The 15400-nt window shown below is 37.2% G+C and overlaps 1 protein-coding gene and 1 non-coding gene across 2 annotated transcripts in view; one reads left to right on the forward strand and one right to left on the reverse strand.

The window, feature by feature from the left end:
• The window catches only part of LOC139937574 (macrophage mannose receptor 1-like), a 44487-nt gene that overhangs the window by 15524 nt on the left and 13563 nt on the right, over window positions 1-15400 (reverse strand). The window contains exons 12-21 of the mRNA XM_071932779.1: window positions 13954-14201; window positions 12217-12406; window positions 10670-10797; window positions 8489-8633; window positions 7430-7597; window positions 5799-5819; window positions 5318-5493; window positions 3339-3403; window positions 2254-2357; window positions 694-832 (exon numbers count right to left, since the gene is read on the reverse strand). Coding sequence (XP_071788880.1) covers window positions 694-832; window positions 2254-2357; window positions 3339-3403; window positions 5318-5493; window positions 5799-5819; window positions 7430-7597; window positions 8489-8633; window positions 10670-10797; window positions 12217-12406; window positions 13954-14201 — 1384 coding nt within the window. The remainder of the gene's footprint in view (window positions 1-693; window positions 833-2253; window positions 2358-3338; window positions 3404-5317; window positions 5494-5798; window positions 5820-7429; window positions 7598-8488; window positions 8634-10669; window positions 10798-12216; window positions 12407-13953; window positions 14202-15400) is intronic.
• Trnan-auu (transfer RNA asparagine (anticodon AUU)) lies at window positions 1198-1270 on the forward strand. Its single transcript has one exon. It is a non-coding gene; the product is annotated as a tRNA-Asn (tRNA).

The raw sequence follows: 15400 nt of genomic DNA on the forward strand, positions 1-15400 counted from the left end.
AACACGTTGCCTTGGACCGGACGAGTTGGTCTTTGAAAAGCGTTTGTAACCGTTTGTTATAAAATGTATATGGTAGGAGATATGTTTTAAAAGTACGTAGAATACAATGACCCACACAAATATGCCTCGGTAATATTGCGTGGTTTTCCTTTTACCTCGTCGACTAACATAGTCAGCCATTTATGGGAGTCAATATTGACTCCCATAAATGGCCGATTGTGTTAGTCTGCAAAGCAAAAAGACCACGCAATTTCGAGGCAAATTTGTGTGGATCATTGTATTCTACTTTTAAAGCATTTGATAACAAACAATTACAAAGGCTTTTTATTTACCATCTCGTTCGATCCAAACAATGTGTTCCTTTAATAATAGTTCTGCGTCCTGCTTATTACATGTAACTACACTTCAGTGGCGCACAGTGAGTTCTTAGTTGAGAACGATGAAGAACTTTCTCTGCAGCAGTGAAGTTAATGACAACTCGTCCCCTTGACCCTCTGAACAAAAGTAATGGTCCAAGCAAATTGCCTAACTTCCACCCACAGGTAGAAGTTGATAAGTAGAACATTTTTTTTCAGAATTAAGTGATCTGTTAGAATAAATAATGAGTCAATTTCTCTACGAACAAATCTACAGTTAAATAGATGTATACACATCGTGTTACCTCAAACAGAATATACACTGTGGTTTACATACCGATCTTTCAGCCTGTAGGAACCAGGTTCACATCCTCCCTCGTATGGAGTCTGGGTGGGTACGATGGGATCTTTCACTGTTGGATCCCACTTGCAGATAAATGGCCGACGGATACCACAATTATGATCCTCCCACAATCCTTAGAATAAAATAACATAGATTATTATGTAACACACATTTGATACATGTGTATTGTCGCAGACTAATAATCACAAGGTACAAATCTCAATTATTCCATTTCATGAGGCAAAACCAAGTCAGGCCTCAACATTTTGTACCTTGGAAAAAAGTGATAGGGGCTGAACATTTTTAGGGCTGACCTACATGTATATGCCTACATACGGTACAGGCTTTTATAAACTTTTTCTAATCACAGTTTTCTAAATTTTCCCAAGAGCAAAAAGAAAAAGAAAAAAGAAGGAAATAAGATAAAGTAGATGATTTATATAGTCATCATGGATAAAGAATATTTGACAGAATAGGGACACCGCCAATAATAAATAGGGCTAGATAGCTCAGTTGGTAGAGCGCCGGCACATTAATCCGGAGGTCGTTGGTTAGAATCCCACTCTAGTCAATTCTTTGTTCAACCCCAAAAATCATTTCAAAATTTACCCAGTCAGTTTCCCTTGTGGTTTATATTGATATCTGAAACAAAAAGTCCCATCCCCTTAAGGTGATCCCTTGGCTGCCGCTTCCCAGGTTGTATCGTAATTTGGGTGTGATCCCTGGCTACACGGCAGTTAACAGTTGTATGGCTTCTGACTGGCACCCTCGAACAAAGATATTGACAGAAAAGGGACACCGCCAATATAGGGCTAGATAGCTCAGTTGGTAGAGCGCCGGCACGTTAATCCGGAGGTCGTTGGTTCGAATCCCACTCTAATCAATTCTTTGTTCAACCCCAAAAATCAAAGAGTATTTGTGTAACAAGCACTAATTGCAGTACATTCTCGAGTTCTGTGAAGAAAAACCCCCACAGTATTTTCCCCCCGAGTTCTCTGAAAGAAATCCACAGCCAAAATACTCAGGTGGGAGTCAAACCCATGACCTTTAATAATAATAAAAATAACAATAATGTAAGCATTTATATAGCGCCCCACAAAGATCGGAATGCTTTACAGTTTACATACAAACAAACAAAGCAATGATAAAGATTCAAAAAACAGTACAAGCAAACCCCCCCCCCCCCCAAAAAAAAAAAAAAAAACCCCAAAAAACAAAAAACAAAAAAACCTAGAGCATAACTAGAGCAGTTGTCTAACCACTTGACCACCAAGCTAGACCAGTGGCTAGAGGAAGTTCACATTCTATGTGTTAGCAGTGGATACCGGTAGATGTTAATTAGTTTTGCATCTGAGATAAAGAATTACCGGTTTGTTTTTACCCTTACACGTGTAACACCGATGTGTGTAAGCACTGTTTACGCAGTACTTTCCTAATTTCTTTGAACAAAAATCCACAGGGGTTCAAATCTCACCCGAGTGATTTGCCTGTAGGTTTTTTTCTTAACAGAACTCGAGAATGTCTGATGAGGGAACTCCTTTGGTCACTCTTTACCTTTTGAATTAGCGACTACGCAAGCTTCCATACTGAATTCATTTCTAATATCATCCTGATTCCATAGTGAAGGAGCTCCATTGTATGCAGTACCATCTTGCCATCTGAATAAACAACAGACGAAAATTCATCAACTCAGTGGCGTATAACAGACACTTTCATTTTGTGGGGTAAGTATGGGCCAAGACAAAAAATGTATTGACCTTTTAATAATAATAACCAGGTTTTTTTAAAGTGCTTTTCACACCCGAAGGGCGTCTCAAAGAGCTTCCAACATTATACCTCTGGTCAATAGGCCTCCATTCATTCTTTAAATAACTTCAGCTCCCTGGTAGTATAGATATAGACCACAGCCTGTGCGACAAATATCCGCTACTCGGCTAAATCAATCACAAGAACCATATCTGCCCTCACAGGTAACAATGTTTTTTTTCTTAAAAATGATTAATATTTGTGGTGCTTTTTAAACTTGTGCAAGCAATGTAATTTCTTCTTTTTGGAGAGTAATGCAGTTTCTTATGTCTTCTAATATGGCTTCTTCTTATGTAATAATGGCCTGACGTTTCATCCCTAGCAGAGTCTTTCTCGAAGGGTAAATGAAAACACAACAAACATGAACAGGTACCGAACATAAGCCATGAAGTGGAAATACATTAATGAGAGAGAGAAAGAGAGAGAGAGAGTCAGAGGGCACACAGAAAAAAACAAGGGGTATAAATAATGAATAGGGAGACAAGGGGAGGGGGTGGAGGGAAGGGGCTGGTTTGACCACAAGAAGATGGAAACACAAAGGACAATATCAGGGAAGAAAAAGTAGTTAGTTAGAGAATGAGGCAGGCTATGAAAACAAGGGGATTACTTTGGGGGAAAAGGAGAAGGCAAAGACAGAGGTTTATAAGCCACTTCGTTCTTGGATGTTTAGACTATGGGATAATTAAATTTCATCTTATTTTATAACTATTACAATATTTGTTTTTTGAGAGGGGTATTTAGTTTGTTTTCAATCTCATAAATTTTGGAGAGAGGTGGCAAAATGAGTAAAGAGTTTTAAAATTTCAAGATAGTTATTCCTGTATGCTACTCACACCCAGGTTCCTGGGACATCGATATCGTTCAATCCAATCCAATGTGACTCGGTAGAACCTTTAACCTACAATGTAAACAAGTTATATTAATTATTAAAGTTATGTTAACTTGGGAAAGGTAAAAGTCAAATCTGAGGTGTCCTTCAAGGCATGAAATTCATTTTTTTATGAATCTGATCTTAGGGATTTTAAATGATGTGGGGCTGCTAAGACTAATTTACTCCAGCTGGATTCAAACCTACGACCGGATTACGTAGTGGCCCTCTACCACCTGAGCTATATAGCGCTCTATGGGCGTTCTCCAAAATTTGTCGATACCTTTTTTTAAGGGTTTCAGAAAGAAGTCAATCAACTATTAAAAAGCCAAGGATCCTACCCAGAGCGCCTCTGGCCCCCACGAGCCACCTCTCCGACGCGTGTAACGCTCGTGGGGGACGGAGCGCCGCTGGCCCCCACGAGCCACCCTTAAAAAGCCAAGAATCCTACCCATTTTAGGATACAATCTGGGATGGAGTAGCCATGCCATCGCCTTATTTCAGATATCAAAAAATAATCCACAGGGGAAACTGACAGTTTCCCTTTTGGAAGATGCATAATGTTTTGCTAAAATAATAATAATTCTTGTATTATTTGTATGTGGCCCATTCCATTTAATGTATACAATCACATATTACAATAATGAAATAAATCAATAATTCCTACAAGGCGCCAAATTAGATTCAAGATTGAAAAATCAGGAAGCACTTCCTTATATCCCAAAATTCAAACAAAAATAACTCATCATAAAAAATAAATAAAAATTGCAAACATTTAAAAATGAAATTAACTTGACACATAAGGCCTACAAAATAGTCTTTTTTTCATGCTGTATTCAGAAACTTTAGCTCAAAAAGTTAATTCAATATTCAAGACTCAAAACAATATGTAATAGAAGATTTTAGTGAAGTTTTCTCTGGATCTTTAGACAAACTCAAACACTTGTTACTCAACTCAAAGCTAAAATCTTATTTTCACACATACCAGATTTTCTTTTACATTCAGAACTCCGCGGTCAAAAACTTCAATCAAAACCAGACTCAAAACTCAACATTGTAATTTCAGACTCACACATTCTTTTTTTTTGAATGAAGACAAACAGTCATTACTCAAAGTTTTAAATTTTGATTTTCAAATACCATTATTTACTTTTACATTCAGAGCTCAAAAGATCAAAAACTCACATCAACACCCAAGATTCAAAATTCTGCGATCAAATACTCAAATCAACACTCAAAACTCAAAGTTTGACTCATACACCAGATTTAAAATGAACACTCATTACTCAAAACTCTTTTAAATTTTCTTTTTCAAATTCACAAATTCCAGCTTTTACATTCCAAACTCAAAGGTCAGAAACTCTAATTAACACTCAAAGACTCACAACTCAACATTGTGATTGAAGACTTGTACAAACCAGATTTAAAATGAAGACAGACTCCTCGCGAAGATTCATGGATGTAAGGTTCAAAGACTCACAACTTAACATTGTGATTTCAGACTCATACATACCAGATTAAAAATGAACACTCATTACTCAAAATTCACAAATACCAGATTGTTTTAACCTTCAGAACTCGTCAATCAAAAACTCAAATCAACCCTCAAAGACTCATGAATCCACATTGTAGGTTCAAATTCACATAATATCACAGATTTTCCTTTACATTCAGAACTCTGTTGTCAAAAACTCAAATCAACACTCAACATTCGTATTTTCAATTTCATACATACCAGAATACCTTTCACATTCAGAAATCAGCGATCAAAAATTAAAATCAACACTCAAAACTCAAAGTTTGGCTCAAACACAAAATTTTAAAAGAAACTCATTACTCAAAACTCATAGTTTTTCTTTTTAGAATTCACACATTCATGCTTTCACATTCCAAACTCAAAGGTCAGAAGCTCAAAACAATACTTGATTTAAGACTTGTACATACCATATTTAAAATGAAGATGTACTCCTCGCGAGGATTCATGGATGTAAGGTAGCCACCCTTCTGGTTGCAGTAGCTGGTTGCTTCATGCCAACTCATCCAATTACTCTCTGATATGCCAGACATGAGGTAGCAGTAAGGAAATAGGACTCCTCCCGGTGATTGCCATGGCCTTGGACCTTCGTGGAGGAAACAATTAAGATGTCAGTGGTATTTAAAAGGGTTTTGATACCCTTCTGTTGATGAAGTTGTTGGCCACGACATGAATCCTACTCACTGTGGATAAAGATGTTTGTAATCTGTTAATTGATGTCCATGTCCGCCCCCACCCGCTTGCCCACCCCCCTCCCCCCACCAAACCCCACCCTCCCGAGTACTGAGTAGAGGTGCTTAATACTCATCGGTGTACAGTCAAAAATAAAAAATAAAAATGCAAATATACCATGTGGAAACAAAATTTGCATACGAACAATAATGTACTTACACAGATTTGGACGACCAGGAACTGTAATGAAAAGAAGGACAAATATTAATGCTTAGATGTTATAACATTTTCAAAAGATTAAGTGTAGGAATGTAATGACTTGAAATTTGCAAGGCGAAATAAACAAAACTGCACCAACAAGATCCTTTTCTTCAAATGAATAGTTCAAAGGGATTGTATACATTTTATTGGGAATTGGATCAGTACATAAGTGCATATTGTATCATAGAACTAAAATCTGAAAATTTTATTCCAAAAGGTGTAGCGATTTTGAGAAAATGCCAAATATCTGGAGTGGTTATTTCCTTCCACGCAGGAAGAATAATCCGGAAGAATACTTGGAATACACGGAATAATCTGAGAAACATTATGTCAGTTACGCTTCTCAGATTCAAATTTTGGGTAAATAAAAAGTGATTTTTTTTTCCCAATAACCAGAGTACGTCGAAGTGAAAAGTTTCTCAAAATGCATTATACTATCTAAAGCTGCTGTACTTCTTACAAAGTAACTTTGTTATTGACATTATTTTCAGAGTCATTACCAAGCGTAAACAAACCCTTTCAAAATAAAATAATATAAACCGAAACAAATTAATGCACATAATTAAATAGCCACCCAATCAATTCTGCAAAACAAACACCATTTTCCTTTTTACAATAAATTTGTATTAAAGGCACAGGACACTTTTGGTAATTACTCAAAATAACTATTATCATAACAACTCATTTTGTACTGAGCAATGAAGAGCTGTTGATAGTGTAAAGCATTGCAACAAACGGCTCCCTCTGAAGTAACGTAGTTTTGCATAAGGAGGCAATTTCTCACTCAATAATTAAAGGCAGTGAACACTATTGGTAATTACTCAAAATAATTATTAGCATAAAACCTTACTTGGTAACGAGTAATGGGGAGAGGTTGGTGGTATAAAACATTGTGAGAAACAGTTCCCTCTGAAGTGCCATAGTTTTGGAGAAAGAAGTAATTTTCCACGAATTTGAGGTCTCGAAATCAACCATCTAAACGCACACAACTTCGTGTGACAAGGGTGTTTTCTTCTTTCATTATTATCTCGCAACTTTGATGACCGATTGAGCTCAAATTATCACAGGTTTGTTATTATATGCATATGTTGAGATACACCAACTGTGAAGGCTGGTCTTTGACAATTACCAATAGTGTCCACTGCCTTTAAACGACTTCAGACCTGAAGCCCTTTTTAGGCATCTGAAAGCACACAAATTGTGCAACAAGGTTTTTTTAATATTTATTATTCTCTTTCAACTTGCAATAACAAATTTGTTATTTTTCGCATATGTTGGGATACATCAAGTGAGGATACTGATCTTTGACAATTACCACAGGTGTCCAGGGGTGGATTTCACAAAGAGTTAGGACTAGTCTTATCTCGAGTTAGGACCAGTTACTCGTCCTAACTTAGGACAATCCATGCAATTTGTATATCTCCTAGAACTAGTCCTAAGTTAGGACTAGTCCTAACTCTTTGTGAAATTGACCCCAGTGTCTTTAAAGAAAAGGAAATAATCCGAAAAACTGAATAGACCTAATAGCCACAGCTATACAAACAACCACAAAAAATGAAACTTGTATTATGCAAAAAGTGTCTACATACGAGCAGGTGCTTGACAGGCTAGGCCTCCTGTAGTGAAGCAATCCCGACTGCTCCATTTTCCACCACCTAGGTCTTGTTGCAGGCCCATACAATCATTCGCCTCATCTATGGAATTCAAATCCCAATTCACGTAGTCTACTAAGGAGCCGTCATCCCACACATAGAACCCTGAAATGTATAGCAACAGTGGCATTTTGTACAATAAGATAGGATAACATAACAACTTTGTTATCCCACACTGGGGAAACTAAAACTGGCCTTGATTCAAACAGTACAGACAAAATACAATAATAATAAAAAAAATAAAAATAATAATAACCCGTTTTTATATAGCGCTTTTCACGCCTGAAGGGCATCCCAAAGCGCTTCACATTATTACCCCTGGTCACTGGGCCTTAAATCATTCCTTAAACCATCTCAGCTCCCTGGTGGGGAGTATGCAGCCTGTGCAACATTAATATGTGCTACTCGGCTAAATCAATCACATAACCATCTCTGCCCTCACAGGTACCCATTTACCCCTTGGTGGAGAGAAGCAATTATAGTTAAGTATCTTGCTCAAGGACACAAGTGTCACGACCGGGATTCAAACTCACACTCTGCTGAACAGAAGCACCAGAGCTTGAGTTTGGTGCTCTTATCCGCTCGGCCACGACACCCTACACAATGAAAAACTAGTTAAAGGATTTAGATGCTTTTTGTAACACACAACACAGTGTCCACAGATTTACATTCAACTTACACAGTTTGAAGATAATGATAGTAGAAAGCGCACCTGAACATATTGGTTGCTCAGGTGCTGTAGTTTTAGAGAAATGAGTAAAACAATGTCACAAAATTTTGTTACGGCTCTATATTCCGACACCCCAATGTTCAAAGAGTTCCTTTGTGACAGTTATGGTATACCCTTTCTGCATTATTTTTTTCCAATAAAAAAACAAACAAAGTAGTAAAACAACTTCAGTATTACAGTAACAAAAGTACCTAGATGAAAATAACACTTTATACAAAGAAATACAATGAATAAATACATGGTATTTGGCTAGTGAATATTCTTACCATTCACAGAGCGGTGTAATCCTAGCCAAATGTTTCGTCTACCAAGTTGACGGAATGCATTGTCAGCGAATTTCTGGCTGGCAGATAGACTATGTAAGCTTGGTAGGGTAGATCGACCGTATCTTGTCCTGCACTCGTACTCTGCCTATATCACAAAGGAGTAGACAAATAGTAAAGCTTTCATATACAAAGAAGTTTACTTCTGAGAGTCAAATTAAGTCACTACTCTTTTATTTTCATTCATAAATGACTTTTTGGTTGAAATGCGTAATAAAGTAAGAAACTCTGTAAAACTTATCCGTTTTCCGACGTCCTTGAGCTCCGTTCCTGTGTGTGTTGCATTGACTGAGACAGTTTTCGGATATGCATTCGTGCACGTACTTTAGTCTGGGTGCAAGACGTTTTTCGTTTTGCTTTCACACACAGCGCAGCCAACTCACCAACAGCGCCCGCGTCGCCCATAACGAGAAACGTCTTACACCAAGACTAGCGCGTAGTGTCCTAAAACAAGCGGTTATGCTCCAGCTGGTTATTATCAACCGTTTAAACACCCCCATGTGACGCGCTCTCCACCAATAGGAATAGCAAAACTGTTGGAGGTTTTTAAAGAAAAATTATTAGACTATACTTTTGAAGAAAAAAAAACGTTTAAATAAAACAGGAACTTCCCATTAAAGAATTTGCGAGTTTGGCCACAAACAATCCAAAAGTATAAAACATTGTGTGAGTCAGGAATGAAAACCCATGCCCAATTTTCAGCATGTTTTTCCTTAATTTTGGAATTATAACAACCAAAATCAACTGTTTTTTTTATACATTTTTTTTTATAGATTTTCAGATACAATTTAAAACTTAATATGACTTCAATTAAGAGGGAAAAAATCATTGATAATAATGGTTAACATCAATAACATGAACTTCATAAAAATATACGTAGTGATGTTTTTATCGATATCCAGTTTTAAAAAGGTTTACAAAAGGTTATTTCGAAATAGTTGAAGGGGAAGGGGTACATTTGGTAAACGTTCTTAAAATTAGTGGCAATACAAACTTTTGGTAAGAAACCTACAACATCTTTTGATGGTATAAAGCTTCTTGAGAATCAATTCACTTAAAGGAACATTACAGAATTGGTTTGCTAACAAAACAGTTGCTGCCAGTGTAAGCACTTTATGTAATCCATCATATAAATAAACTGACAAACCTCTAAAAGTTTGAGATCCACTGACCTTCTAAGTCACAAGAGAATAGTGGAAAACCGATTACAAATTTTGCATTGCATCGATGCCAAAACAAAAATGAATAAAACGCTCACTGAGCGATAAACTCCAAATCGGAAATTAGATTATTTATTTCGTATCAAGTATGACATTTCAGACAGATATATTTCAAGGGATGTTTTCTACTATCATCATCATTAGACCGTGTAAGTTTTATGTAAATCTGTGATCTTCACGTTTTTTGTTTCTTACCAATTCTGTAACATTCCTTCAAAAGTAATGTGGTTATGTAAAAATATATAAGTTTTTATCCCCCAAAATTTGGGAAGCGCTACTACATGTCAGAAACATCCCTCAGATTGTGTATTCCACCCACGAATTGTTCTTCCTGCGTGTGGACATATTTGCTCTGGATTTTCGAGGATTTCTAAAAAACAAGACCTTATGAAATGAAACATTCACATGTATAGTTTAGGTGTACACATTTATAAGGATTAAAACAACTGATTGGTTCAAAAAACAAAAGGTATACTTTACTTTTTGTAACACAAAACACAATGTCCTCAGATTTACATTAATCTTACACAGTTTGAAGATAGTGATAGTAGAAAGCTTCCCTTTAAATATTACTTGCCGAGGTGATGTAGTTTTTGAGAAATGAGTAAAACAATGTCAGGAAAATACGTTTGACATGCTAAAATAATGTTCGTCCCCTGAGACGAAAACTATTTCCGTGACTTGTTTTACTCATTTCTCAAAGATTACAGCACCTCAGCACATAATATTTTCAGGGAAGCTTTCTACTATCACTTTCTTCAAACTGTGTAAGTTTAATGTAAATCTGTGGACATTGTGTTTTGTGTTCCAAAAAAGTACCTTAATCCTTTAAACATTTCAGGGAAAAAAGTTTGGTTGAAATTTCCACTCAGGTAAGATTTGATAATGATGTCTGGTTCCCTACCTCATCCCAGGTAAAGTGTACTTTGGGATACTCTGGTGTGATTGTAGTGAAGATGTAACACTGCCTATCGATGAGTACCCAACCCTCCGGACAATGAACCTCCTCTATAGGAGGCTGATCAGGTATCTCTGAAAAACAAAAGAGCCAAATAATGTTAGATTAAAGCCATTGGACACTTTCTGAACAGAACAAAAATTACAAGTTCACAGATTTAGAAATAACCTACAGGGTTTACAGAGGGTAATGGTGAAAGAGTTCCCTTGAAATATTATTCCATGAAATGCTTTACTTTTTGAGAACACATTCGAGAATAACAGATTTATTTTAAACACATGTCATGACACGGCGAAGCATGCGGAAACAAGGGTGGGTTTTCCCGTTATTTTCTCCCGACTCCGATGACTGATTGAGCCTAAATTTTCACAGGTTTGTCATTTTATATATAAGTTGTGATACACAACGGGGGCCTTTGCGCAATACTGTTTACCGATGTTGTGTGATTGCTTTAAAAAGCAATTATTGTTTGTATCTAATTGCTGGTAATGTCACAGAGAATCCAGCCATCTCAAAAGTGCACCACAGGCTTGATATTTGGTCCTTTGAAAAAAGTAGAAAAAAGTAGTAGAAGGCTTGGCACACATACATTTGCACAGTTTTCTTGATTTTTAATAACCGTTTTGATGATCTTTCGGAGTGTAAACAAAGTCAGAAATCAGACTAAGATAGGAAAAGATTACAGTGTAATGGAGATCTACCTATCCTGGAATAGTTCTGAAAAGAACTGATCCAAGTTGTACGCTCCTTATGCTGATTAATTCAGTAGCCACACATTGGCTAACTGTAGCCACACATTGGCTAAAGCCACACATTGGCTAACTGTGTTTATATCGGTGTGCCTTTATGGCTGTGATGTCCTCTCAACCAATCAAAATGGAGAAACTGTCCCTGATATTTATGAATATGTAATAAAGAATCTCAGTCACAGATATCAGGCTCGAATTTGGAAGAAAAATCCACAAGCTTGCAGCTCAAAATTTTAAGAAACTTTTGAACAAACCATGCAGAATCGAAATGAGAGAAGCCCAATTTCAAAAACCTGTTTAACACAAAATAATACCAAGCTATTTTTTGCAACAATGTAAACTATGCGAGGTTTTGGCTGGTATCCAGTTTTTCATAAGCAATAATTTTCTTGGCTATATTAAACTAATCTGGATGTCACAGGTTCAAATCCAGCTCTAGTAAATATTTGATTATTGATTTTTTTGATCAATTATTCTCGGTTTTATTAAAATAATATGGATGTAAAGGTTCAAACCCAACTCAAGTAAAAAGTTTCTTTCAGAAGCAGTTTGAATTCTGTTCGAACTGCCTCTAGCCACCGGGCTATAGCTCAGTACTGTGGTCTAGTGGTAAGACATGATCTGCTCTCAATGCTAACAAGAGGGTTCAAATCCTACACTAGTGGGATTTCTTTTTACAGAAACTGGAAAAATACTGTGCTTATAATGTGAGGGGAAAAAAAAAAAATATCAGAGTAGCCTTACCCTCTGTATATTCACACATAGGAAAGTACACTTGAGTAGTATCACAGTCCACAGTGGACCAAGTGGAATCTGGGTTCAGCAGTGTACATCCCTTCCCATCCGGCATGCCTTTTCCCCAATGGACGTACTCGAGTGGCCACTCCCCATCATACTTTCCAGGCTGCCAGGTATACTTATTGTCTATCAGATCCTGTAATAGTAATAGTTATAATAATAAACCGTGTTTGTTTAGTGCATATCACTGCAAAGTCCCTGTGTGCTACATTTTTGAGGGGGTTGAACAAAGAATAGACTAGAGTGGGATTCGAACCAGATTAACGAGCCGGCGTCAAAAAGAAATACAAACGAAAAACAACTAGCTGTGAATGTAATAGTTTTAAATTCAAATCAGATAAACATTCATTTCCATACTGCTATTGAAAATATCAACAAGTACAGTACATATGAACATAAGTTAAGAAAATACAACATTTAGTAGCAGTAAGCAGGATGAATGTAATAAATAGAGTATTGGGCTGTTTTGTTAGGAAGAAGCTTGTAAATAACAGCAGATAAATAACCCCCCTCCCTAAAAAAAAAAACCCAGAAAGACACGCAAACAGAAGTAAAAATGGCCTTTCCCTTTCATAACAGCTTGTAAATAACCCCCCTCCCTAAAAAAAAAAACCCAGAAAGACACGCAAACAGAAGTAAAAATGGCCTTTCCCTTTCATAACTGAAATTTCAGGCCCAAGAAAAATGTACCCAACCATCAGCACAGCATAGATTTTCATCTCGCATTAAATTGTGATCTCAAGCAATGACAACATTGGGTATGTACAGACATAGTACTAAGTTAGACCCGAACCAATTCAACTTTCGAGGTGGTCTTAAAAAGTTGCTCCCCCGGACAGCACTGAGTTAAGCGTGATATGGTTTAACTTTGATTTTAAGATGTCAAAACAGGCTTGTAACCATCACTCCAACATGTTTTTTTTGTGTTCATTGGTAAAAACCTTGTGTTTTTTTATACATAATGATCACGGAGGTGAATGGGTCATCTGTTGTGGGTTAAACAGAATGTGGTATTTTTTATTCTGTCCACACACAGTGTTAAAAGATAAACTCGAAGCGGTCTAAAGATAAACCCCTAGCTCGACGGTCTAACTTTTACGGGTTGAACCCGATTCATAAAGTTTAAGGCTTAAATACAACTAAAAGGCCTCAACTTGAATTTTGTTATTTTTTTAATCTTTTTTTTTTTGCAAGTCGCCTGACACACAAGGCCTGAAGGCCACTACAAGGTGTGGGCTACAATTATTTTTTGCAGAGGCCATTGCCACCTACTCCTAAGGCTAAAACAGGGTTACCCCTTTGACAGTCCTTATGAATGTAGGGTATCTTCAATTCGAAGCCTAGCCGGAAGAGCAGAAAGCACTACCTCCCCAATTTTAAGTGTCACGACCGGGTTCAGAACCCACACCCTACTGATCAAACACCAGTGTTTGAATCCGGTGCTCTTAACCGCTCGGCCATGACACATGCTTCACTGTGTTGAAAGCTTCTGTGCAGCAGCTCAGGGAGCAGATGCATGCTTATTTTCGTTGTGCGGTTTAACTTTAGACCCGTTCAGACACACAGGAACCATGAGTTAACCGACTTTGGTACTGTGTCTGAACAACGTAATTGACAGCAGGCAGATCGCCCAATATCAAAGTAAACAGTAAACACCCAACCCCATCTTTGCTCTCATCTCACCTTTGCCAAACTGATCCACACTTTTTCGGTTACAGTTAGCTCAGTGACCATCAGTGTCATCAATGCGTTAGAGAATCCGTCGCTTGCTTTGGCCAACGTGGCATTCTCGTCCAGGCACTTTTGCAGAGCGTCATTGTAGGTCACTTTCTCCAGGATGATCTTGAAGCAGCTGTTGCGGTACTTGACGTAATCACTGTGCTCGGCGTCGCATTTGTCTGGGTTTATTGGATTCGGCTCCAACTCGGGCCCTGGTGAGAAGGTGAATCAAATAGTTTTAACCGGCACTGGACACTTTTGGTAATTGTCAAAGACCAGTCTTCTCACTTGTTTATCTCAAACCTGTGAAAATTTGAGCTCAAATGGTTGTTGTAGATGCGAGATAATTGTGGAAGAGAAAAACCACCCTTGTCACATGAAGTTGTGTGCTTTCAGTTGCTTGAATTCGTGACCTCAAAATCAAATTCTGAGGTCTCGAATCAAATTAAAATATTTTAGTGAGAAATGACTTCTTTCTAGAAAACTATGTACTTCAGAGGGAGCCGTTTCTCACAATGTTTTATATTATCAACAGCTCTCCATTGCTTGTAATACCTATTTATGACAATAATTATTTTGAGTTGTTACCAATAGTATCCACCGCTTTTAAGGGGGAAGCAATCGGTTGTCATAAAAAAATAGAGTTAGTTTTGGGATGAACTTAAAAATATTTAATTGAGTGGGACTTGATTCTACGGACCCTGAAATATCGTAAGGCACTTTACCTAGTGAGCTACCCAGCCTTTTTTTCATTTTATGTTGGATGTACTTTTTCAAATATTTATTAAAGGAACACGTTGCCTTGGATCGGTCGAGTTGGTCTTTGAAAAGCGTTTGTAACCGTTTTTTATAAAATGCATATGGGTAGAAAGATGTTGTAAAAGTAGAATACAATGATCCACACAAACATGCCTCGAAATTGCGTGGTTTTCCGTTTACCTCGTCGACTAACACGTCGGCCATTTATGGGGGTCAAAATGTTGACTCCCATAAATGGCCGACCGTGTTAGTTCGCACAGTAGAAGGAAAACCACGCAATTTCGAGGCAAACTTGTGTGGATCATTGTATTCTACTTTTACAACATCTTTCTACCCATATGCATTTTATAAAAAACGGTTACAAACGCTTTTGTTTTGACCAACTCGTCCGATCCAAGGCAACGTGTTCCTTTAACTTTCCTCCCTTTTATTTCATGTTCCCATTTTTTTGTATTTTCTGACAGTTTGAAGATTATGATGGTAGAAAGCTTCCCTTAAAATATTACTTGCTGAGGTGTTCTAGTTTTTGAGAAATGAGTAAAACAAAAGTCACGAAAATAGTATTCGTCTCAGGAGACGAACATTATTTAAGCATTTAAAACATACTTGTGTAACAATGTTATACTCATTTCACAAAGAACTACAGCACCAC

Source organism: Asterias amurensis, chromosome 5 (genome assembly GCF_032118995.1).
Source record: "Asterias amurensis chromosome 5, ASM3211899v1".
Taxonomy (NCBI): domain Eukaryota; kingdom Metazoa; phylum Echinodermata; class Asteroidea; order Forcipulatida; family Asteriidae; genus Asterias; species Asterias amurensis.